Below are 26900 nucleotides of genomic sequence, written 5' to 3' on the forward strand. Positions count from 1 at the left end.
TTCACTAAATTCACGTTCATTGTTTTGATTTTGACCGCCTGACAACTTTACGGAAATATCAAAGTGATTGTAAACAAGGACTCTGTGACGGGCAACTTATAATATCCGTGTTTTCAAGATTTTAATGATATTAAGCCTATCAAGGCAGTCCAGTTCAAACTACTATCACGTGGTACAATTCTCATTTACATATTATGAATATTAATTAGCAGAACCACTACTAATTTCTGGCTATATCAGATGTTTTAGTTCGTTTCGTTGGTTGATAAAGTCTAGTCGATTTTGTCAATTTTTATGGACTTCCAGGCCCTTTTTCATTTGATTGTTATAGGTGTTATACATTTTAGTAGCAAAACTGTGTAGTAACATACAAGATTAACAAATCAGTCAATATTGCTGAACTAGTCAATGGTTCCCGTATAAGAGATGGTTTTTAACCATTTTTAATAAGGCAGTGGTTATTTTTCCGGCTCTGAATAAAATATCCTTATTCAAGCCTATATTACTATAGAAATGTCTATTTTACCGGCATCAGCAATAAAGTGAATTTGCTATATTTGTACACTGTCAACATAAAAGAATCAGATAGTTTCTGATGTGTCAGTACTGATAAATAAGCTAACAATAATTTAGGCACATAATCGTTTATCTCATGCAGACAAAGTATTGAATACTATTAAGAATTTATAACAAGAAAAAGATAAATATTAAGCATCTATTTGTTGCAATGAAATCATATCTAAACATGTACTTGGAAGTATTTCTAAAATCAGTCAGTGACAGTCTAATGATACATGTATATGCATAAAAAAATAAAATCTCAGATTTATAAACTGTGAGTTTTTTAAAAAAACTATACAAAAAAAAGTAAAAAATCTCATTGCATCCTAAATTTGATAAAACATTATACAAATATAACAAAGTCAATCACATAGCTTAAAATTTTTAAAAAAAATGTTTAAATCGAACTTGCTTCTGAAATAATGTCTAAAAGTTATTTGATTTGCATATGTGGAAAAAATAGTTTTTCAACTTGGCTCCGCAGTTACCTATACTAGTAGTGCCAGCAAAATTAAATATTTTCCATTTTTTTCAGCACCGACAACAAATTCACTATATTGCTATTGCCGGTAAAACAGTCATTTCTATAGTAGAAATATTAGGCTGTTCTGCCGGCTTGAATTCACATTGCCTTTTAATAATCACAATTCTCAGTACAAGATCGCTCAAGATCGGCAAGTGAGATATATGTCAGATATGGGACATATAATATAGTGACTTATACTATTCCCAGATTACAATGGCGGATCCATCCATTTAAAAAGGGGTGCCAACCCAGGATAAAGGGGAGATGGAAGTCATTTTCCATTCCCATTCGAATGCATCTATCGTCCAAAAAGAGGGGGTTTCCGAACACTGAACCTCAACAACCCCCCTCCCCCTTTTTTATAAGATTTAGAAGTCTTAGAAAATACCAAGGATTTGTATAGTTATCCAACTATACAAATCCTTGAAAATACGCAAGACAATTAATTGCAATTAAAATATAATTAGGAAAAATTAAGGCTTTTGAAATTGTGAGCCTCTTGTTTAAGCATAAAAACTGTTAAAAATATGATGAAATTTATAAATTTACCGGAATTGATATGTTTGATATCCGACTTTAAAATTAGACTCCAGTGTCACGTGACCGCACTTGTTTTGGTAACATGGCCGACAAATTTTCTAACCTGCACTTTCTCATATTTCACAACAATGATGATTCAGCATTGAAAAATCATAGAGAAAACCAGGAGACATAAATTCTATTTATCTTTTATTGAATCCGATAATAACTGGAAAACATGTCAGGTAAAGGAATTTAGATATTTAGTCGAAATATGTCAAAAAAATATATTATTATCTCAGTATCTGAAAAATAGGATGAACACTGCACAACTTACATGTACTTCCATCTTTTATAAAAGATCAGTTGAACTGTGCATCATTCACTGTAGATTATAATCAAAAGAAGTAACACAAAGTTACAAAACTACTAATTATATTAAAAAGTGCAATTAAACTGTTAAACACCATGCAAAAATCTATTTTTAACGATTGTTTAATTATTTTGTTTTAAGATTAGAAATAACTATGTGTGAGTTTGTGGTCTAGTGGTTAAGACCGATGGCTACAGTGCTGCAGGTCCTGAGTTCGATTCTCACTCAGGGTGCTAAAAATATCAGAACATCAGAAGGGTATTTTTCATCCTCTCACACACATCTCTGGTATCCAGAACAGAGTTTAAACTAGAATGGGTACTTTGGGGGCCTTGGTTGGTCAATGTTGTTCCCTACTTTGACTTGGAGATCAATTTTCTGATATCTCTCTGGTTTGTCTGTTTCCAGTCGGCTCCTTCAGTCATTTTAGTTTTGCCCATTCAGCTATTACTAATGAATATTATGTAAAGGTAATAAATGTATTTCCAGTAATCAGCTAGGCAATTTCAGAGATGCAGTACTACATGTAGTATTACACTGTTACAATTTTGTAAGCGTGACGCAGTATTGCTGATTTTCTGTAAGTGTGACACACGAAAGTCAAATTATTTTGCTGTGAAAACATAAAATTAAGTATAGCAGAACATAGAAATTACAAAAAAATAGAATTGCTAATTTGCTTACCTACATTGAGTAAGCGGGATACAGGAAACTGACAAAACTGTAAGCAGGATCCGGGATCAGAACCCCCCAATGAGATCCCATTAATACATTTAGTCCAAATACTGTAAACCAACTTATTTTTGCAAGAAGAATAAGAATGCAAATAAAAACCTTCCATTGTTACATATTCAACTACTTCAAGTTATTTTGAAAATCGCTTAATTACATCGCAGCGCAAAAGGATATAAAAGGCATAAAGCATATCAACCAAATTTTATAATGGATTTTATTTTTAATAGAACTAAGATATATATTTTAAATTTACTAGAGATAGGTTTTGATTGAGAAAATTACTGGAATTGTTTATTGACCCCTAAGGAGTTATCTTGGTTATTGGCCTAAGCCCTTTAAAGACAATTTTACACAATTTAATTGTTCATCATGTACAGTTTGTTGAAAAAAATCTCTGAAACTGCTGTACCAATTTCAACCTAACTTGAATAGAATGATCCATTTTGTATCTAGTATAAACTTTCTGTTTTATTTTCTGTTTCGTCAAAAACATGGATAAAAATAGAACATACAATGTAGCCTGGGTAGAATGCAGGATTTGGGCTTATACATTATTTAATAAAAATTTGAGTATTTAGTGCAAATCTGACATTTGGGGAAATAGTGTTTATTAGGCCAAGAACTACCTGCCCTGAAATTTGTAGATGAATCAGACGACCATTATTATTTGGGTTATTTCCTCATTATTGATAATTTTAATGTAATTTTGCAGTTTTTGGTTATTCTCATGAATAATATCATAGATAAAGATAAAGAATAAACACTAAACAGTAAAAATGTTTAGCAAAGTAAGAACTACAAAAAAGTGAAAATTTACAAAAAAATCTTCAATTTTTCTATTAAGGAATTATTGCCTTTTAAAGCAATTTTACACAATTTGAAAAACTAAGATGTGTCAAAGAGACAAAAACCTGAAAATAAAACAGAAATAGCTTACTATAAATTCAGAAATTATTGCGTGCATTTTTGGGCTTTTGCAATTGTCATATAAGACACACAGAAAAAGTAAGTGTGAAACTTATTTTTAAGATACATGTATTGAGAAAATCCATTTTAATTCATTTAAAAGATTTGAAAATCCAAGTTTAATTTATTGCATTTATTACCCTGTTCCATTTTTTGCAATAATTTCTTAATTTACAGTATTCATATGATAAATGTATTGGTACACGTAAATGTATACCAGTACAAAAAAAATGATGTCCTTACACTTCAAAACAGATAGGAACCAAGATAAAAAAAAAAACAAGCTACCTAGATGTTCCTAAATTAGGCCGAAAAAAACAATGCTTGTGTTTCCTCTAAAATGCTGGAAAAATGGGATAGGTACGTGTATACATGATATACTAAGGAAGGAAAGCAATTTAATTTAATTTTACAAACATTTTTTTGTTTTGATTGATAAAATTATGGAAGTTCAATAGTGTCTCCAGTCTAAATAAAAGTAAAAAACACGAAGATTTATATAACCTTACATGTATTTATATTTCAGGTATTTTTGAAGTTGCTGACTCTTATGATAATGGAATGTCAGATACCCTACCCCCTATTGACTCTCATCGGGTACATGTACCAGGGTCACTTAGTGATTTTGATATAGGGGATTTAGACTCAACTCAGAATATGTATGAGAAATATTTCAATAGCTCACCTCATTCTTTGTCTGGTAATGAAAGAGAGTTTGATAATGTAGATGCAGAAGAAGCAATCAAATTGTTGCGGAAACCATTTCAGATTTTAAATCCAGGTCACCATGTTGGTCGTCGCCATTCTGAACATGGTAACATTAGTTTTCTGCATTGCCGACATGTCTTGGGCATTGGTAAACAATATTTGGAGTTGCGCAAGATCCTTGAAGAAAGAGCAAGACTTGAATTCTTACGTGATTGTTTGTTTAGAATAAAATCTGTTTCGACTTTTGTTAAAGATTTAGAGAATTTAGTCCAGCTTGAATACAGAACATTGTATGGAATAACACACAACTGTCTGACTGAAGCTCCAATGAGTAAATTATATTGTTTGAATGGTCTTTGTGAGGATTTACGTGTCCATGTTGGACACTGGAATACCATTAAACAACGTCTACACACAAGCAAATGGCTTTTACCAATTTTGGGTCGCCTCTATATCGACGTTGAACATATCAGAGAAAAACTATTCCAATTGTACAACAATGCCATCTACTGGATGGAGAAGCTAATAATGATTGGCTTAAAAGTCTTTGCCCATGGTTCATATTCTAATTTGACCCATGAGATCTTGTGGAATGTAACAAGGGGACTTGAAGATTTCAACAATATTTTGAACGGGCTGCCAAAAGCTCGTGGGAAGACATACTTCATAAGAGAACTTATTAGTAAACAGGAAAAAATATTAACTCCAAGTGCAGCTCTATCCAACCTCTCACGCCATGCTGGTATCAGTGTCAAGGCCATACCTTTTATCAATGTCATGAACATTTTGGCGAGTGAGAGAGCCAGATATGCAGCTCATCAGACACACAGATTCTTCACAGCCAATGACGATTTCATGAGAATCTTGTTTTCAGGTAAACTTCCTTTGTATGTTTGGAATGATGAGGTACAGAGACGTCCCATGTCCGCAATACCAGGACTGGACACATCTGATTATCACACGGCCACAGGAAGTACGACCAGTATAAGTGGTGCTGTTTTAAAAGTAGGTTCAATCAAGGCACCTGATCTGTCTTCTGAACCTCCTCCGTTATCAACATTCTCTCAAAATGAACAAACTTTTGCTGAGGCATTTCTTCAAATAGTTTGTCATTCTACACACATATTACGTAAAAGTGAGAGTCATTCTAAAACAAGGCACAAAACCAGTCGCACAATAAGCAAAGCCGATTCTGAAAGACCACCCAAAGGTCCCGATACACCAGTGTTATCAAGAACAGATTCTAAACGGAAGACAGTCTCTTGGGGTGATAGTGCAGACAGTACCATAAAAGATCAACTAGTCAAAAAATATTTGGATGTTTTATGGAAAGAATTTGGCAATGCTTTAGAGTTGTGTTTCTATGAACATGATTGGGGAGCAAGAGAACAAGGACATGATTATTTTAGTCTTGGAAGCATTGTCATTTGTAATACCACATTAATAGCCATTGTTAGAAGTATGATGGAAAATGCTGGCTTAAAAGGTAAGTTACAAGATTATTATGACTGTTCTTGCCTAGCCTAAAAGGCCATTATGAGGAATGTTTATGAGTAACATTTGTACTACCAACACTTTGTGTCTATTTTCTAGCAATTAGCCTAGTTATCCCTTGTACAAAGATACTGTAGAAAGGATTGAACATGCACATTTATAGCAATTTAGTTGTGTATCATTTGCCAAATCAATTGTATGTCCCATGCTACTACATTAGTAGAGGGGGTTTATATTTTTAGCACTTTTTTGTTGCCTTCCTAGAAAAAGTTTGGGTGTGGGGTATCGGAGCTTTCTGACATAACTTCTTAAATTAAATATACACTGTAGTTTCCAGTAACAGTTATTTTGGTTGTTGTAAATTCAGAAATTATTGTGATTTTTATACATGTTCATTGATGTAGAATGGAGAAAAAAAAAGGGAAATGCAAAATTAATTATTGCAATTTCTGGAAAATTTGCACTTGGATACATATGTTACTATGTATATATATATATATATAGCATATCAGAATGCTAGAACAGTTGCATTAATAAATAAATAAATAAAAGCCACACAATAATTTCTGTATTTCATGTATTAACGATTTGTACAGTATATGTAACCTTCGCATGCTTTGATCCTCAGACATGTCAGAGAGATTATATTTTATAGATTTTTATTGAAAATCAGAACACTTCCGATAAACATCCATTAATTATATTTATGAAGATATAATTGAGTTTCCTCAGTTATTTTAGCTTGTACACAGATTTTATATGTTAACATCAATTGACAGTCCATTCCCATCGAAGACAGAACCAATTATTGCTGATTGAATTAAATTAAACATAAATAATTTATTACTCAAACTATGTGGTATCTAGACCTGGGAACCAACTTTGGATGGCAATATTTAATTTTATACATATTTTTTATGCCCCACCTATGATAGTTGAGGGGCCCTATGTTTTCTGGTCTGTTAATTTGTTCCTTAGTCTGTCCATCTCAGACTGTCCCACTTCAGGAAAAAGTTTTTGGTCAAGGTAGTGTTTGATGAAGTTGAAGTCCAATTAACTTGAAACCTAGTACATATGTTCCCCATGAAATAATCTTTCTAATTTTAATGCCAAATTAAAGTTTAGACCACAATTTCATGGTCTACTGAATATAGAAAATGATAGTGCAATGTTCAGGTTAAAGTTTTTGGTCCAGGTAGTTTTTGATGAAGTTGAAGTCACATCAACTTGAAACTAATTAGTGATCATTAGCAATGATTAGTACAAATGTTTTCTATGATATGGTCTTTTCAATTTAAATGCCAAATTTTTATGCCCCATTTATGGACATTATGTTTTCTGGTCTGTGCATCCATATGTCGGTCTGTTCATCCCGTTTCAGGTTTAATTGTAATAAAAAAGAATTTAAACTTCTGTTGCTCTTGGTTCAATAAGCATTTTTTTTTACAGAAAATTTTCTGATTTTGTTATTCCACAGTTTAATTTACTATAGAAAGTCAGATTTAAGGCACAATGACCCACACTATTTGACTTCAATAACATTATACTTTAATTAATTCACTTCATAATTTATTTTGTTGTACTGGGTATCTGATTTTCAAAAAACAGTTTTCTTTTTATTGACACACAGCTTTTTTTTTTGGACATGTTGGAAGACTCCTACATTTTTACTTTAAGAATATTTAAATCTATTTACATAGATTAATTGCCTTTTACATAAAATCCAGTGGCAAATATTTCTTGCTATTCCTGCAAATTTATAAGTTTTGGTAATACATAAATTTTAAAAAAGTTTGATGTCTATATCTTTACAGATTTATTTCCACCAAGCTCTGTACCTTCACTATTAGCAACAGCACGGAAACTTCATGTTATATCAGCTTTATCTTCATGGGATTCATGTAAGTTCATATATCTATAACAATGATTTAGTCTTAAGACCTAGTTTTAATTAGTTGTATAAATTTCAAATATGCTATCTATCTTGTATAGGTATGTGTAATTTTTTTTTGAACACCATAAAATTCAAATGTAGACTAGTCATGGTAGTTTTAAAGGTTTTAAATAGTCCATATTTCAAATTTGAATTAGATATGTAAACATAAGTGAAAGTATTTTCATGTTTCAAGTTATTTAAAAGATAAAAGTAAATACTTTGACTTTTAAATTTTTATGTAATAAAGGGATTTGAATTATTTAAATATGTGCATGTTATTAGGACCATAATGGACTGAAGGAACAATTTATAAAAAATACCTGAGTAATTTTATGTAACATGACTGAGGGAAACTTGCATTCTTATAAAAGATCTCTTTGTTTTGTTTCGTATTTACCAAAAACAACATTATACATACATGTATGCTAATACTTTGCATTTTTTTGTTTGTACAAAATTGGATATTTGATATCTCTAATTCATGTTAAGCGAAAATATTGCATAAATTATATAAATTTCTCTTTTGATAGCAATTCATGATCATTTTCTGTCTATTTATCATGTTTATATAACCAACAGTTATTAAAACAAACTGATACAAAATGTATATATATTATTCCAGTACCCTAAAATAACAAAAGAGTAAAAATCACAAATGATTGAAAGTGGTTTTATTAAGCTTTGCATCTGTCATGTCTGTAACACTGCTTACCGTACATTTTTGTTCACATAGGAGTTCTTACATGTAGGTTCAGCAATTCAAACTTTTTTGAAAAATAATAATTTTAAGTTATTATTGCATCCTGCTAATTTCATATCATTTATCTCTAACATATCAAAGAAAATATTCAAATGATAATACCTTCAATTCACAGTTAGACAGCAAACCAATGCAAGACAACAAAACCAATATACCGTATAGCGGGTTATTTTCGCGGGTGTAAAATTTCGCGATTTTCATTGAACAAGGTATAAGAAATATTTTGGCGGTAATTATTTTGGCGGATTAAAAACTTTTATTAATACCTTTATATGTACACTTTTAATTTGGCGGAATTTATTTTGGCGATTAAGTTCTGTCCGCGAAAATAAGCGAAAATTTGCACCCCGCGAAAATAACCCGCTATACGGTAATTCATACAATTTCTTATCGAGCCAGATTTCTACATTGTACATTGAGGATTGACTACTACATTATACATGTACCTTTAATTGGTATGGTGTTGAGATAACGGTTGTTTCTATTTTTAGGTCTGTGTGAAGCCTTAGGAAACAGACTATCAGACAAATGTTACCCCTGCCCCCTGGCCTCAGGAGACTACAGTACAAGGACAGGGATGTTATTAAGAGACACATATCAACCTTTGTTTAGTATACTACAAGAAAATATGAAAGATCTATCAGAGTCAGGGAGAGGTATTTTTTTTAAAGTTAATATTATTAAACCTATACTGTGACAAGTGTACTTCTGTTTTAAATTATAAATGGGTGATATGTTAACTAAAATGAAAATTAAGTAAAGATATTAAAAACTTCCATTTTTGCTGGAAAGCATTTATAGAGAACAAAATTAGAAAATTTTAAATATTCTCTCAGTTATCTTATAAATAGCAGCTCTGACTGCCTTTTTATATGATGATTACAGAATGTATTATGGTATACCATTGTCCGTCTGTCTGACTCTCCATCCATCTGTAGTCAACATGTCATTCACAAACTCACATATTACTTCAACCAATTTGCATGACACTTTAGTGAATTGATTATATCTATTGATGTGATCCTTTTTGATATTTATAAGTTTTGTTTATGTTACTGGATTCTTTGAAAACTCAAATGTTGTATCATGCGCACAAGATGAAACTATTTTATTATGGATGTTGATAAATTGATATTTCTTTCAGATTCCAGTGTTCTAGTACCAAAACAGGACCTAGATTTGTGTCATGTGACCAGTGTAATCTGTCGTCTGCTGGCCAATTGTCACATGTCACACATGTGGTGTTTGCAGAAAGCGAATACCTTTTTGTCTAGCTGGGCAGTAGGCAACTTCTTGTTGATCTCACAGACTGATCTGAAGGTATATTGAGTATTGATTTAAAGAATAATTTTTAAAACAGTGGCCACTGTCCACCCAATCAAACTCTTTTATATAATAATGGGGGATTTAGTCTGAATTGATATTTGGTGAACAATGGCCAACATACATCCAATTAAACTCTTTGATATAATAATGGGGGATTGAGTCTGAATTGATACGTATTTGGTGAAGTACTGTTAATATTTAATAATCAAACAAATGAATTAATTATGTTATTTTATATCAATGGTAAAAGACATTATCAAGGTGCATAATTCCTTGAAGTAAATTTATATAATAGATATACACAGATATAATTCAATATTTGCACCATTGAAAAAACAACGTAAAACTTTAAACATGAATGCAGTGTTTGTTTTACTTAAAAGTTGAAAAACAAAAAATAAATATTGACATTTGCTGACAGTTATTTTAAATATCCTTTTCATTCATAATTATAGTAAGCAGTTGAATGCATTCTTTATAGATAATGACATTTAAAAAAATACTCATTTCAGTGGAATTTACTTTGGATAAATTTACAAAAAATTAAATACATTTGATCTTATATAGTCACAAATCTGAACAAAATCTGTACAATTGTAATGTAATAAATTTGCATTTCATTGTAGGTTTTAGCTGAGGAAACCAAGAAGTCACTTTATCAGGCCCATACATTTAGTGGAAAAAATATAAGTCGTCATAAACTCTGGGAACAACAGATGATTTCATACCTAAGTGATGTCACTAAACAGTTGGCTGAAACAAATGAACAGATGCAGGTATAGGGATTGTATTGTCTGGTCATGTAAAAAGTGAAATCACAAAAATACTAAACTGAGGAAAATTCAAAACAGAAAGTCCCTAATCAAATGGCAAAATCAAATGCTCAAACATCAAACGAATGGATAACAAAGTGTTCATTTAAGGGTTTTGTTGTCAAAAGATTAATTCCAATAATATAATGGGCACTCTTTAATCGTTAAAGAATTATTGGTTCCATATCTGCACAAATAGCATTTAAGTTTCAAATTTATCTTATTAGCTTAGTCTTTCTCAAAGAAGTTTTGTATGGCTTCCCTAAAACTTCTTTGTTTAATCATTCCAAGTGTAAAATTTCCTCATACCTCTGTTAGATGAGGTCATTATTTTACAAAATTATCTCAAATGCGTTACCTTAAGCTCTCTACTGAAAAGTATTGACCAGTAAGTTGTCAACCAGATTTATATTAACATTTTTGGACAGTGTGGAACCTTTTGAAGGTTGTATTCATTAGAGTCCATTGCCCATGTACTATATATAACTGTCTAATGCTTTGCAATACATATACTTTTTTTTTTGGGGGGGGGGGGGGGCAAGAACAAATGAGTATCTTATCTCAAAGGATATAGATTTCAGTATAAAGCAATATAAATGATTTTAAGGAGCACTTAGAGTACCTTAGTTTTGACCGGATGGCAGCTTTTTTCCTTGATGATAAAAATCAAAAGGTTCAATAGGGAGACATTTACAAAGTATAAAATTTTGAAATCTTTCTTGTCACAAGTTACAACATACATGTATATTTATAATTATAGAACCTGAGTGCAACATCCATGACCTTATTTGGAGATAACTGTAAGAATATGGCAAAAGAGTATTTCCAGAAATCAATGCCTCTGGGTAAAGGATGGAGGAAAAAAGGAACAGGTAATTGTTGTTTACCTAATTCCTTATTATATGAACAGAAAACTGAAAAATTTGGCCTACAAATTCATTAAAGAATAAGATTTTATGCATCATCTGAAATAAAAAAAAAAATTTTTTTTTTGTATTGACAAAAGTTTTTGTCTCATTCATATAATATAATTGGTTCTACTTAATTTAATTCTTAAGAAATGTATTCCAATTATTTTCATGCTGAAATGGATGTCAATAACGAAAATCATCTAAATTTGTATTTAGGTAGACAATGTATTTGATCCAATCTTTGAACATTAAAAAAATGTATTAACTTTATTTGAAATCAACCTTCATAAAGCTTTGATTATGAAAGTTATTATTGTGTTGTTGTCCATATTCAAACTTTGTTGATCAGCAATTCTTTGTAGACAGTTTGGCAGAATTCAACTAAAGAATCAGATTTTTCTACTGGAAAAAATGCCTTGCTCAGTCTGCTATTTCAATATTTGATCTCAGTTAATTGAGACGACACCTTCAAATGTTAACACTTCTGAACATTGTCATTACAGAGGTACCCAAAGAACACAGTGTGTACATTGAGCTAGCATTGGAGACAATATTAGAACCAGTAGTTGATGGTGTCAGTAAATTGAAATTGACATCACAACTTCATGCAATGTCTATGGCAGTATCAGCAGTCTGTGAAGCGTGGAAAAACTTCATTCTAAAAGAGAAAATCAAATTTAGGTAAATATTCATCTATATAATGGTATCAGAAATTATAACAGGTTGGTTGTTGAAAAAAATATAGATAGAATATATACTAAGGCTTAATAAGTACGTCAAAAATATTTTTTACCAGAAAGAGTGCCGGGGTACTTCACAATGTGGCGATATGGGCTTGTCTTTTAACTTTAGTTTTGGTTTGGGAACTAGCTCATGAATAAAAAAAATGTCTTACATCAAGACATTTATTACCAGATAGAGAGAGAAAACAAAAAGGCGTTTCCGGACATCATTTGTTCTAACATTACATTACTGTATTAACATATATAAATCTGAATTTCACATATATTATATATATGAATATCTAGATATATTAACAATATTCAATTTTTAATTGTCCAAGAATTGATTTTATTTTAATGGTATATTTAAACGTTGTTTACAGATATACAAAAATGCATAATTTATTTTCAATTTTTCCAGTTATCTTGGTGCCTGTCAATTAGAACAAGACTATAGCTTTACCAGAACCTGGCTGAGTGATAACATTGTTAATGATGATGTCAGACAAACTGTGTTAGAACTGAATGTGTTAAAATGTTTACATGGTGGTATATTGTTACTGAAGAAACAACCAATCAGAAGGAGCAGTGGCAGGTTTAGAGAATGCTCAATGGATGATCTTAGTAAGTCTTGTGTTAAGATTCATACATGAGCACAATTTTGAAATTCGATAAAAAAATCTTTAAATTTGCTTAATAGATTTTACTCTGTTTAGAAACAATGACCATTAGAAAAATCATAAGGTCATTATGTTAGTTAGTATTATGTAGATATGGTAGATATGCAATAATTGGTATTGAAACAACAACCTGACAAAACATATGGCATTTTAGTCATGATTTGGCATATCTGTTCCTATCAGTTATATGAAAACTAATAATGGCAAACAAGGTGATATTAGTTTGCCTGCCAGAATACTTTATTCAGGCAACCAACAATTGAGGTAAAAAAGTACTTACAAATTCAACTTGCCATTCAAAGAAGTTAAAACAAATAACATTCATCTTGTTTAAATAAAAATATAATCATGAAATAAAGGAATCAAACTAATTATTTGTTATGAATTTTTCAGGTTGCCCAGGAAGTAATAGTACTAGTCCATTAGAACGCCATGCGTCGTCTGTTGAATATGAGACAAACCAAGATGAGTCAGACATTCAGTATGTTGGTAACATTGATGATTGGTTATCTCTGAGAGTACAGGGAGGAGCTAAAACCTGGAAACTGCCTTTTTGTTTAAATCCTCCTCCAGCAGAGTGAAGGCTTTAGTTATACAGAGAAGTTGATCATGGCTATGGGAATGTACCCTTTGAACGAGAAGAGGAAACAGATTTAATTTAATTTAAGAAAACATGGGGTATAAATTGTATGCCAAAAATGTGGTATGCATTGTTACATAATTATAAACACAAAGATGTGGTATAAATGTATTAAAGAAAAGCATATTAGGTTCTACTTGATAAGAAAATACATATGGTACAATAAGAGTTTAAATATTTTCATAATAATCAAACCAGACATTGTTTATATGAAACATATCACCTTTTGTGTATTTTGTTTTTGAATTAACCATTTTTAATGTGAAATTGTTTGAAGCTAATCCAAACTATTTGAGGTAAAGATTGTTCTGTTATCTACTATTTTAACTGCCAGGCACCTTTTTTATCAGTCAGTTATTTATTTTTTTGTTAGTTTGATATATACATGGTTTATTGCTTGCACAATAATAATGATTTTTTAACAGGCTATTTTTTCTTAGTTAAAACCCATATCATATCACTTTATTTTGATAAGACAACAAATTTTTATATCAAATCATATCATGATATTATTTATAATGCTAGCTCTTTTAGTTTATAAAAGCTATGAAATTATACTAAAAAGGACCTTTGTAATATATATATATATATATATATGTTCTATTATGTTGTAGCAATGTATACAATTATTAAGTCTTTAGTCATAAATCACTTAAGCATCATAATACAAATGTATTCATAACCAATTGAAATTTGGGCATTACTATTTTATATGAGTTTATCATCCATTCAATTTGTGATAAATTAAACAAATTTTAACGATTCTGTCATTTTAAATTGAGAATACTCACAGATCTGGTTGCTGTGCTTTTAAATCAAGCTATTTTAGTTGACTATATTAATTGAAAGACTTGTTAAGATTTTGGGCAAGACATACACATATAAGAAATCTAGGATTAATTAAATTATTACTACTATGCTATATTATAGAAATATTCAAAAATTCAAATTCAAATATTTTTTCAAAATTTTGATATGAATAAATTAAAATTTTTATTATTAACATATCTTTAATATTCAAAGTAGTGAAGTTCCCTAAGTCATGCTTTAGACTTAATAAAATATAAGCTATAACTGAAATTTGTCAGAAATAATGAAGTAGTTCAATGGTGAATTGTTTCACAGTCATTTGTACAAAAGCTAATCATCATATATGTAAATTGTTATAACATGTAGTGCTAATGTCCCTTAATATGGTGCTAAATGGATTGTTTATTGTTGAATATAGTAAATTATAATAGTCCTTAAATCATTTATAGTTATTTTTGTAATAGCTAATGATATGATGATTTAAGCTTTCTTAATGATAACAGTTTTCATTTTGAATAATTGTTAGTAATAGATAATAATTATTTTCCATACATTATTGCCATACAGAGCTTTGTATTATATTTCAGTTATAAGAACTGTATTTTACAGAAAAGTTGTCCAAAAGTTATAATTTTTTTTAAATTATTTTGATATCCAACATGTTGCACTTTTTGATAGTTTGGATTCGGGTGCAGGTCGTTTCGTAACCTGGTCGTTTGGTAACTAGTTGATTCATAACTTACTAGGTCGTTTCGTACCTGAGATATTTTGTAACCTTATATCAATATGTAATAATAATATGAGTCGTACTTAAAAAATAATAAAAAGACCTATTGATGTACATATATATCTATATTTATTTACACCTTACTCCTAAATGGTCAAAGATACATAGTCTTAGCCACAGACTAGCAACTGCAATTATTGTCCAAGTCCAAATGTTGGTATATGGACGGCACTTTCAAAGTGGTAAAGGCCCGTTCAAGCAGCTATGTACCATCAACTGCTTTCTAACCAGTGGAACAGAAATCAAACAGGTACCTGGCATGTATGTTATCGTATCAAGTGGACACATGAAGGACTATGTCACAGTTCTTAGGGTCATTTGGCAACTACTGCCACGCACTGCCGTTAAATAATTAAAAAGATTTAAGAAAGTTTTGAATTAAAAACATTACAATATTGTTATTATTAGATCATTTTTAAATAATAACTTTAAGTTGATAACTGTTTCATTTAAACTAGTTAATTTAAACTAACACTTTATAACCATATATAATAACACCAAGGATTTGCAAATCCTTAATTATACAAGGTACGAAACGTCTCAATTACAAATCAACGTAGTTACGAATCGACCAGGTATGAAACGACCAGGTTATGAAACAACGTTCATTAGTTTGGATATTGTTTAAGTTGGGAAAAATATTGTTGTTGAAATTTTCAAATTCATCAAAATTACCCAAATTCTGTGGAATTTAATAACTTCTGAAACGATATTTTTCATTTAGGTATGATTATATAATAAATGTAAAGGGAAAATATATCTTGTAAAAGGTTGTTTTTCATGATGATAGAATACTCATTTCAACCTTTAGTGAGTGTTAGATCATACAAAATATATTAATCAAATTGTTAGACTAGGTATACTTAAATAGCATACACATTACCAGATGTTAACACTTACTGAACATTGTAGGATTAACTTTTTAGATTATTATATGTTTATGCTTTTTTGGTGCACATCTCATTAAATTACCCATGATTTGTTAGTTTGTATTTCATTTTTGTGAACATGTTATGCTAGAATTTTTTAGTATTTTCATTTTATTTTAATAGCTAGTTGTACTCAAAAGAAAAAGCTACCTCGTTTATTAAGACTATCAAATCCATGTCATCCTTTCACCAATTCCATTGACAGAAGGCTTATCATTAAAGAAAATCTTGAGGATACATATTGAAAACTTCAAATAGCAAAAATGTAGCCTTACATGTACCATACTTTCTCTTTAATTTGATTCCTTTGTAGATGGACTTTATTTGATACAGTGATTAGGTAGTATAATTTGAAAATGAAGTCTATCAATTCCTTTTTGTATACATTGAAATATACACATATGTAAATGGATGTAATTAAAATTAGACAATACTCATAGATGTAATAATATTTATTTGACAACTAATCTTGTTTTGGTTAAGCTGTGTAAATTCACTGTAGTGTATTTATGATATATGTTGAAATATCAGTTGACTTTTTTGGTAGAATTAAAGGGACTGATATTTCTCTGTAGTGTTAAATCATGTATTGATCACTTATTACAAATTCATGATAGATTTTTCAGATAAAGTAGAGTTATGTCCCTTCCCTTCTATTGAAATCTCCAATAGGACACATTGAACACAACCTCAAAATTATTTGTTGTAAAGAATTATAACGATGAGTATACCGGTAAACTGAGCTTTAACCTTTTTCTTTGTTAATTATAAATTGCCATAATTGTTATTGTTTATGTTACTGTAATTATCATATTATGTCCCCTTGTAGTATTTTTGTTTACATTGAATGTTTTATAGGTACTAGAGCCTCTGGAAATGTGTATCAGCCTAGGTATATGTAGGTTTGGAGAGAATAATGGATTAAAAGGTGCAAAATACAAGGAAAAAATATAAATATTAGAGAAAATAGGAGAAAAAAAGGAATATAGAATAATGGTCATGGGGTGCCCAAATATAAAGAATCAGGGTAAAAATAAATTAGGAAAAAAAGGTCTAAAAAGTATCTTAAGATATTGTTTTAAAATGAGGCTGATATTTGTAAAAATATAAAAACTTGGTATCACTATTTGTTATTGCTATAATTAATTTAAAGTTAGTGAGCTGATATATTGTATCATCATTGCTAGTTATAATACAGGAAAATAATAACCAATAATTAATGGTATAGGATTTTTTCTCTTGAAATAGAACATAAGAATACTTTCAGTTGATAAATTGAAGCATGCATTTTGTGCAAAAATGAAACATCCCAAAATATTTCTGTATTTAGAGAATCTTCAATTTAATCAAATTGCATATCAATACATTTAAAATATATAAAAATTAAAAAGTCCTTTTTTTAAACTTCACAACTGAATATAATTAGATAATGAATGTAATATTTATGTAGCAAATAAATATATATTTATAATGTTATCTCCAATATAAGTAGTTTCTTCATGTCAATCATTTTCTTATTCCTCAGTATAACAGGTTCACTGACATTTGTTACAGAAGATATTAGATTTAGGGTTTGCAGCAGCCTCAGTATCATTCAGATGTTTCATTGTTTAAAACTGTCCTTTTCAGATATTAAAGTAATTTTTTGTGATAATATACATAGTGAATATGTTATGAAGTTCATTGTGGTTTGTTATGGTTGATCCAATAGTCACATTGCATCTTCCTTAGTAGGTTAAGGCAGGGGACTTTCATGTTGTGACACAAATTTAATGAATGTGTGATCATGTTTTGTGTGTAGTAGTAACAATTCAATCCATCCTATTTGTTATGATAAAAATCCAAGGTTTTATTATTTTTTGACAAATAATTTAGAGCCAGATATACTCATACATGTATATTTTTAATAATCCTTAATTTATTGGCTGATCTGTGATATATGTATATGCTAGTACTTCCTTTCTCTTACAATATATTTACTATGTAGAAAGATTGTTATAGGCACAATTTAATTTTAAAGAATTGTAACTTGGTATAAAATATAGATGTCTTGCCATATCTACATACAGTAAAGCAGGCTTTCATCTCATATTGTTGCTTCAGTGGAACTTTAAAGGTTTTTCACCAGAAGGCTAGTTTGAAGAAGTGAATTCCAGTGGCGGATCCAGGGGGAGGGTTCCAGGGGTTGGAACCCCCCTTTATTTAGAACGATCAATGTATTTGAATGGGGACATATAGTTGGACCCTCCTTAGTCCTTGGTTGGGAACCCCCCTATTTAAAATGGCTGGATCCACTACTGAATTCATACTGCAACTTGAAAAATTTTCAACCAATGGCAATCTGAAATACCAAAGCTTCTTTATAAACAGTGATGTTATTTTTTTTAAGATATCGGAATCAACTGGTTTATTTATGTCAATTTTGTAAAATGTATTTTGGTATATGTAGATTCTAATGTAAACATGAAAATTGAAAGTCAAAAATTTTTTTGATGAAAGTAAAAATGTGGCAGCTATTTTATATAACGTTTAGATAGATCTGTTAAAAAAATCTGCTTAATAATTAAGAAATTTGCTACAACACTAATTTTGTTTTCAACACTTTGTATTCAGTTTTCATGTAAGAGAAACCTTCTTGTGTCAGATGTGGCCACTTTGCATGCTTGGGGTAAAACAAATGGTATTTTTAGTGTGAAGTGCTATATTGTGAAGATTTATTGTGGATGTTTGTCATGTGAACTTCTCCAGACTGTGTTCTTTATTTTCCAAAATCTGTTAGATTGTTATTTACATTTTAGAATAAAATTTAAATCTCAATGTAGTTTTGTTATTAATAGATATAAACATGTATCATTCATTATGATTATCAAACTGAAAAAGGGGTTTTAACATAAGATTTGTCTGAGTATTGCAACTACAAACCCTGCATATTGTTACTTTTGACTGTGATCTTAATGGACTAGGATTTCCAGATTTCCTGCCAAGATCAGTGATTCTATCTTTGCTCTCTGGCTTCCATAAAATACCACTGGACGTTAAGCAACCAACAATAAATCAATCCATAAGATAAAATATCAAATATCCAATAAAAGCAAAAAATGAAGACTGAGTTACTTTATTTTTTATGCAACTTGTAATATTTCAATATAAATGCGACTATTCACTAAACACATCTTTTAATTGCAGTTGGAGATTAGGGTTCACAGTAAACCCTTTATTAAATGTGCTGAATTACAGCATTTTGCTTGAGATTGTTACAATGATTCTAAATGTTTTGTTAAAACAAGATTACACATGCTGAAATGTCTTGCTTGCTTTACTGACAATTGATTTTATTTTGAGTCTTTATAAAAATCATTCCTTACATTAAATATAGTTGACCTTTTGCCTATTGTACTTGGAAAACAGACAAAAACACAAAATCTTAACATTGACCAAAGAATCATGAAAATGATGTTACTGTCGAATGAAACTTGCCAGACTGCTATGTACCCAATATCATTATTCCATACACCAAAACCAGTGTTTGAGAAATAGACATAATCATTGAACTTCTAACCTTGATCTCTGATCCATGAAATGATTTGAGGTCAGGTGAAATCTGTGACGGATTTTGTGAAGAAACCACATTTAAAATTAGTTATCCAAATGAGTGAGAAATTCACATGCCAAAAAAAATCAAGATTATTTTTCTAGCAGTCACTTAACCATGAAAATGAAGTAAAGAACAACAGACATATGATCGATACACACTTTGTAACATAATGTATATGTATACAAGATATGAAGCATCCAGGTCCACTGAACCCTTATATATAGTAATATATCTTCTACAAACAATTGAAAGTCACAATCCTTATATTTATCTCCCCTTAATGAAGCTATGACAACATTTGCATACATCAGGTTCATGAATTATCAATAGATATAAAACTGTTCTTTAGTTTATATGGAAGGTATTGGATACTGGAAGGTTAATTTTTTTAATTTTTTTTTTGCGTTAAAATTTGAATCTATGACAAACTAGATGATTTAAATTTTGAAATTCTAATTTCCCCTACCCAAGTTGATGATCCAGGGGTATGTCAAAGAACGTCTAGTTCTTTTTCTAAAAAAGTTTATCAAGGTTCCATGATCTTGTTGATAAATATTCCATATCAACTTCACAAATAATAAAGGATGGTCTAAGTATAGATTCTGGGTACCGACATTGTTTATCTTCTTTTATAACATAACGTGTTAATAGTATTCTTTTAGTTGTCTTTATGAATAATATTTTTACTGTTTAGTCTGTTTTGGTGGAATCCTTTTGACATGGCACTGTACTTGTACATCCAGTCATTGTTCTATAATTTTTGTATTCTTACAAATATTCTTTTTCTGTATGCCATTTAGTCTTCCTTAAATGTGACATTGCGCTGTACTCCTACATCCCGTCATTGTGAAATTGTGTCATAGTAAATGTTTGTTTATATATCTGTTTGTTTTTATAGTGATTAAGATAATAACACAACATGGACTGCTGTATCCCTATTTTTGATATTTTTATCTATTATGTCTGTTCTTTTTGTTCACACATCATTGTCAATATAAGTAAGAGGTTAAGCTCCCTAAAACTAGAGGCTCACCTTGGTCTATGTGAATATTAAACAAAGGACACAGATAGCTTTATGACAAAATTGTGTTTTGATGATGGGGATGTCTTTGTAGGTCTATCTTACTTTACTAAAAATCCTTGCTGCTTACAATTATCTTTATCTATATTGAACTTGGCCCAATAGCTTCAGTGGAAAATGTTAGTGAAAATTTGGCGGATTTAGGGGGGGGGGGGGGGGCAGGTTCCCACCTTTTTGGGAAAAAAATGGTTGCTTATATAGGGAATCACTGAAGCGGGCCCCCTCTTAGGTCAGTCAGTGGGCCCCCACTTATGAAAATTTCTAGATCCGCCACTGATAACTCCTTAGGGGGTCAATTGACCATTTTGGTCATGTTGACTTATTTTTAGGTCTTACTTTGCTGTACATTATTACTGTTTACAGTTAATCTCTGTCTATAATAATATTGAAGATAACAAAAAATGCCAAAATTTCCTTATAATTACCAATTCAGGGGCAGCAACCTAACAACCCGTTATCTGATTCATCAGAAAATTCTTGGGCAGATAGATCTTGCCCTGATAAATTTACTACTAATAAGATTTGCTTTACATGCTTTGGTTTTCGAGTTACAAGCCAAAAACTGCATTTTACCCCTATGTTCTAATTTTAGCTGTGGCAGCCATCTTGGTTGGTATGCCGGGTCACCTGACACAATTTTAAAACTAGATACCTCAAAGATGATTGTGGCCAAGTTTAGTTAAATTTGGCCCAGTAGTTTCAGAGAAGATTTTTGTAAATGTTTACGGACTACGGACGCCAAGTGATGAGGTTAGGTGAGCTAAAAACAGGTTTAATCCATTTTGTACACAAGTATTAAAGTGCCTGTATAAAGTGAGGAATAAGACAGTTGTTGTCGATTTGTTTGATGTTTCAAGAGCTTTTGATTTTGCCATTTTTTTAGGGACTTTGTTTTGAAAGACCCAACGCCAAATTTTAGTAAGGTCTGATTTGTAGTTTTGAGAAAAATGTGAAGAAATTACATGGGACAGACAGACACAGAAAACATTATTTTCTTATCCTTCCAGATAAAAGTCTCTGATCCTTTGGAGAGATGGTATAATAAAAATCTGTCCAAATAGAAGATTCATACCTTAAAAGATAAACCTGATAGCACAGGAAAAATAATTTGCCTCATACGGAGATATATATATATATATGCATTACAGTGTCACCTTCTTTTTACACAAGTAATATTAAAGTTCCCTTATCACGAGTCATGAATTGAATTCATTCCAAACTGGACAAAATTGAAGTGTACCATGTAAACAATTTTGTGGCGTCAATAAGTCAAGCATTTGAAAGGATTCAGTTTTAACGACACCTACTATAAATGAACTCACTGACAAACTTCAGTATATGCAGGAGCCTCACTTGGTCGTATCACCAGGGTTATCTTGGGTCATAGAAACTAATGTTTTAAACTCAAACTTCAGTTGGAAATCTCATATTATAATTTGCTAGTTTTCTTAGTAATAGCATGTTTTTATTCTATAAATCCATATGCTGCCTCAGTGAATGATCTTTTTACTTGGATCAAGTTTATATAAATTAGCTCAACATATGGTAAAATAGGTATTTACCATCACTGGATCACAGACCAGCTTACACTAAAGTGAATCTACATGGCACCTATCTTTCCTTTGGCATACGAATGCATTCAAGAACCAGGACATTTACATGGATAGTGATTTGGTATATGCTTTACATAGTTCCAGTTAGTCATTCGTTGTATTGGTATAAAATTCTAACTTGATCTATAAATTTTCATGGTGTAAACTATCTATCAAATATCAAGTCAATAACTTTAGTCATGACGAAAAAAAGTGTTGAAAACTGATTTTGTAAGTGCATTTTCCAAGTCCATGGACCATGACTCTGCACAATATCATCATACCGGAATAATAAAATTCAAATTTTAACTGTTACTTGTCATGATAAAACTATGTACTAATTTTTAAAATCAATATCTTCAGACATTAAGAAACAAAGTGTGTAAAACTGATTTGCTGGACTGACAGACAGATGGATGGATTGCAAACCTAAAGTCCCCTTTGACTTCAAAAAATGTGACCACTCTATTACATATGACTATCAGTAAACAAAAGATCATGACAGTAAAAGCAATTGGTTTTGAAAAATTGCAAAGTTTTAAGATCCTTCCGAGGCAAAGCAGGTAAAACATTTTGATTGTTCCAGTAGAATGAAGATGCTGGGGAGACTGGTAAAACTTGTGCAAATAATATTTATTTTACAATCAACATCATAATAATTCAACAATTAGCACTTCAATTACATAATTTTGTAATAGCCACAAAAAAACATTTAACGACATTTATAAATAATAACAACTGTTCTACAAATTTGTCATATACATGGATCGAATTATCAGTTCGTCAATGAAAAAGTGGAAATGCATATTTAATCTTGATCAGTTGAATAATCGAGAAAATTTTAATGTCGCTTACTTTATTCAATGTGTATATATATTAAGAAGGGCACTTAAATCCCAAACATTTCAACCCACAATATATTTTGTTTTGTTTGCAAAATTCTAGATATTTTTATAAGATTTAAAGGGAAATATGACAATGTACAATGCACCAATAATTCATTTTAAAGAATAAATGCCCATCTACTCTCCAAACAATAATTTCCAAAACTGCAATAAAGATGAAATACAACAAGACACATGTATGCTACAGCTTAAATTGACAATAAATACCTGATGATCTATTTGTAAGTGTGTAGTACTGTACAATTTATATCAAATGTTCAGCATAGCACAGCTGTCCAATATTAAGTTTTTTGCTTTGTAAAAATAGTGAAAGTAAGTCTATGTAAAATTGTGTTCAAAATCATCCAATAGTTTTAAAATATAAAGAAGTAATCAGCATCAGATTGACCAATACGAAGATTTCAGTATTTGACAGTTGTTTAATATAACACGCTCAGTATCTGATAGTTGTCTTATAAGAAGAGTCATTTATTATGGTAAAGTTGTCCAATTAGAAGTTATCAGTATTCCAGTAGTTTAATATTACATGATCAATATCTGATAGTTGTTCAATGAATAATCAAGTTGTCCAATAAGAATTGTTTAATATATTTGAGTTGGTCAATAAAAATATTTTATTAAATTCCACTGTCCAGTATGGTCTAGTTGTCCTATTACAGAGTTATTTGTATTTGACCGTTGACCATCCTTCATCCCCTTCACCAGGTTTCCTTTCTGAAAATACACAAAAAACAAAAATTTGATTAAACTCATAAATTTAAAAGTCAACAAGATTTATTAATACTGAACCTTATTCATCATTCATACTCATCATCAATTTCACATTATGCTAAAAATATATACACTGTATGTCGAAATCATAAATAGGATAAGTGCTTGAAGGTACCATATTATTCACTGCTGTCAGCCATATTAGTATTGAGTAAATGCTATATTATGTCTTCACTTACAAAACAGGAATCAACAATTGTTCTATAGGCTTAAATGTTTCTAAAAAATCTCTAATCATGTATTGTATTCCAAACTTTTTACCTAATCTTTGACACCTCTTCTAGGAAGTGCAATGGTAGAAAGAACATTTTTTAATCATATTTTTTGTGAGTCCAACCGTTTTGGGTAAAAATTACAGGCACTCAGATGTTTTAACAGTTGTCATCAAAAATAATCAGGACAGGTCTGTGTTTCATCATCACTGTAAGCTTGTAATTCTTAGTTAGGTAAATTGTTTTAAAAGCTTAATATTTAAAGCTAACTTTATAAATTATTTTTGTCTTTGGTCATGTAGATTTTACTTATATTGCATTAGACACTCTTTATCCTTTTAAACATATTCAATCTTATCAATTTTGGCAGAACTTAATCAACTAGATATCATTGAGATGGAAGCCATCTCTGTGGGCCCCGCTGTCAATAACGTGGGGTAATAGTGATAGTACTATTTCATAGTATAATAGTGATATGACTGCATGATGTGAACTAATTGTTGACTACTCTAAGGAGTCTCATGTGTGATTTCAATCTAAGATTTTAAGTTAAAACTGATAAATATTCTCATCTTACTTTCATAGTATAATAGTGATATGACTGCATGATGTGAACTAATTGTTGACTACTCTAAGGTGACTTCTGGATGTATGGATTGATGTTTGAACAATATGTTTAAAGGTGCTGCCCAATTGATATTTGTCACATATTTTTAGAATTATGCCTTCAATATATTATGACCCACCAAGTATAAAGTATGAAATATTAACGGTTCTCGAGAGGTAGAGCGGACACAATTTGTTAAGAACAACAAACGGATGGACAGACTGACAGACTGACCTTAGACCTAGGATGCATACATTATGATACATTCTCTGGTGTTGCTTTATATATATGTTAAGTTGAAAATGTTTGTCAGGTATAAAGTATGAAATAATAACAGCTGTCCTCTCAAAATATAGTGTGGATCAAATTTGTTAGCGATGGACAGATCAACAGACAGACAGACAGACCTTTGACCTAGGAAGTGGTACATACATCATGACACACCCTCTGGTGTTGGTTAAAATGGATGTCAAGTATAATATTTGAAATCATAATGGTTCTCAAGATATAGAGCGGACACAATCTTCACCACAGGACACAGGATTGTCAACTGAAACCAAAGTTTTTTTGACGTTGACCTTTGACCTAGGAAGTTGTACATACATCATGACACGCCCTCTGGTGGTGGTTAAAATGGATGTCAAGTATAAACTTTGAAATCATAACGGTTATCTAGATTTGGAGCGGACACAATCCCACAGGATACGGGGTTGTCAACTGTAAACCAAAGTTTTTGACCTTGACCTTTGACCTAGGAAGTTGAACATACATCATGACACGCCCTCTGGTGGTTGTTAAAATGGATGTCAAGTATAAACTTTGAAATCATAACCGTTATCTAGATTTGGAGCGGACACAATCCCACAGGACATGGGATTGTCAACTCTAAACCAAAGTTTTTGACCTTGACCTTTGACCTAGAAAGTTGTACATACAACATGACACACCCTCTGGTGTTGGTTGATAATCATGTTAAGTATTAAGTATGAAATCATAATGGTTCTCTAGATATGGAGCGGACACGAAAGTGTTACGGACGGACGGACGGAAAGACGGACGGACAGACTGATCACTATAGGGCGACCCACCTTAGTCGGCGGGGCCCTAATTAATTATTTTTCTATAGGGGAAAATTTTAATAAAATGTATAAAGCTGCTTCACCGAACGCAGCTGTATACGACTGTAGAGGTCCAACCCTGAACAGTAAGAAGAAAAATGGACACAATACTCAAGCTTGATACAGGTCTGAATTTGAATTGTTATTAAATATCTGACACAGAATAAATGTAGTCAAGGAACTTGAAACTAAGGATTTGAATTCATATGCAATTGAAGATTTCTTGCTTTTATGCTGTTACTCATTAATTAGTAACTCTGTTTTCAGACTTTCTTTTTTATAATTTCTTAAATCTTCAGGAATCACTAAATACTGACTATTGTTTAAAAAATTATATATACAATCATATTTGTATGAAGACTACTTTCATGTAATATCAAAAATGATTATTTCATGTCATTAAGTTATCATTTAATTTCTGCCCCGTTTCCCACCAAACAATTATGTTAACTGTTCAGCATTTGAAAGGCAAAGTATATTATTTAACAATACTGTTACTTCATGTAATACTAGAGTTACAAAACTGATTTTAATGTTTCTTCTTATGTTGTACTATTAAACCACTGTCCCAGGTTAGTGATTGAAACTTGTGGTACAATGCATAGCAATCAAAATACCTATACACAAGTTATTGTCCTGTAACTAGAAAAATGCTTGTTTTGGGGTTTTGGACCCCTAATTCCTCAATCTTCCTTTTATGGTATTGGACCTTTTGTTTAAATTTCATAGAGATCCATACATTTAAACTACAGAAATTGTCCAGAAACCAAGTGTGTCTTGACGCTGCTGCAAATGTGAAAGCAATATAAACGAAAAAAAATAAA

General features: G+C 30.8%; 2 protein-coding genes across 2 annotated transcripts in view; one reads left to right on the forward strand and one right to left on the reverse strand.

Moving 5' to 3' along the window:
• The first annotated feature begins 1691 nt into the window (after positions 1-1691).
• On the forward strand, positions 1692-14157 carry LOC134716185 (uncharacterized). Its single transcript, XM_063579015.1, has 10 exons — positions 1692-1851; positions 4207-5874; positions 7697-7783; positions 9070-9234; positions 9723-9898; positions 10531-10680; positions 11477-11588; positions 12131-12308; positions 12771-12973; positions 13423-14157. The coding sequence occupies exons 1-10, from the start codon at positions 1845-1847 to the stop codon at positions 13608-13610; spliced, it is 2934 nt and encodes a 977-aa protein (XP_063435085.1). The 5' UTR covers positions 1692-1844; the 3' UTR covers positions 13611-14157.
• Positions 14158-23077: 8920 nt separating this feature from the next.
• LOC134716186 (eukaryotic translation initiation factor 3 subunit A-like) overlaps positions 23078-26900 on the reverse strand; it is a 31852-nt gene continuing 28029 nt past the window's right edge. Inside the window, exon 22 of the mRNA XM_063579016.1 lies at positions 23078-24082. Coding sequence (XP_063435086.1) covers positions 24030-24082 — 53 coding nt within the window. The 3' untranslated portion in view covers positions 23078-24029. The remainder of the gene's footprint in view (positions 24083-26900) is intronic.

The sequence above is a fragment of the Mytilus trossulus genome, chromosome 4, assembly GCF_036588685.1.
Source record: "Mytilus trossulus isolate FHL-02 chromosome 4, PNRI_Mtr1.1.1.hap1, whole genome shotgun sequence".
NCBI lineage: Eukaryota > Metazoa > Mollusca > Bivalvia > Mytilida > Mytilidae > Mytilus > Mytilus trossulus.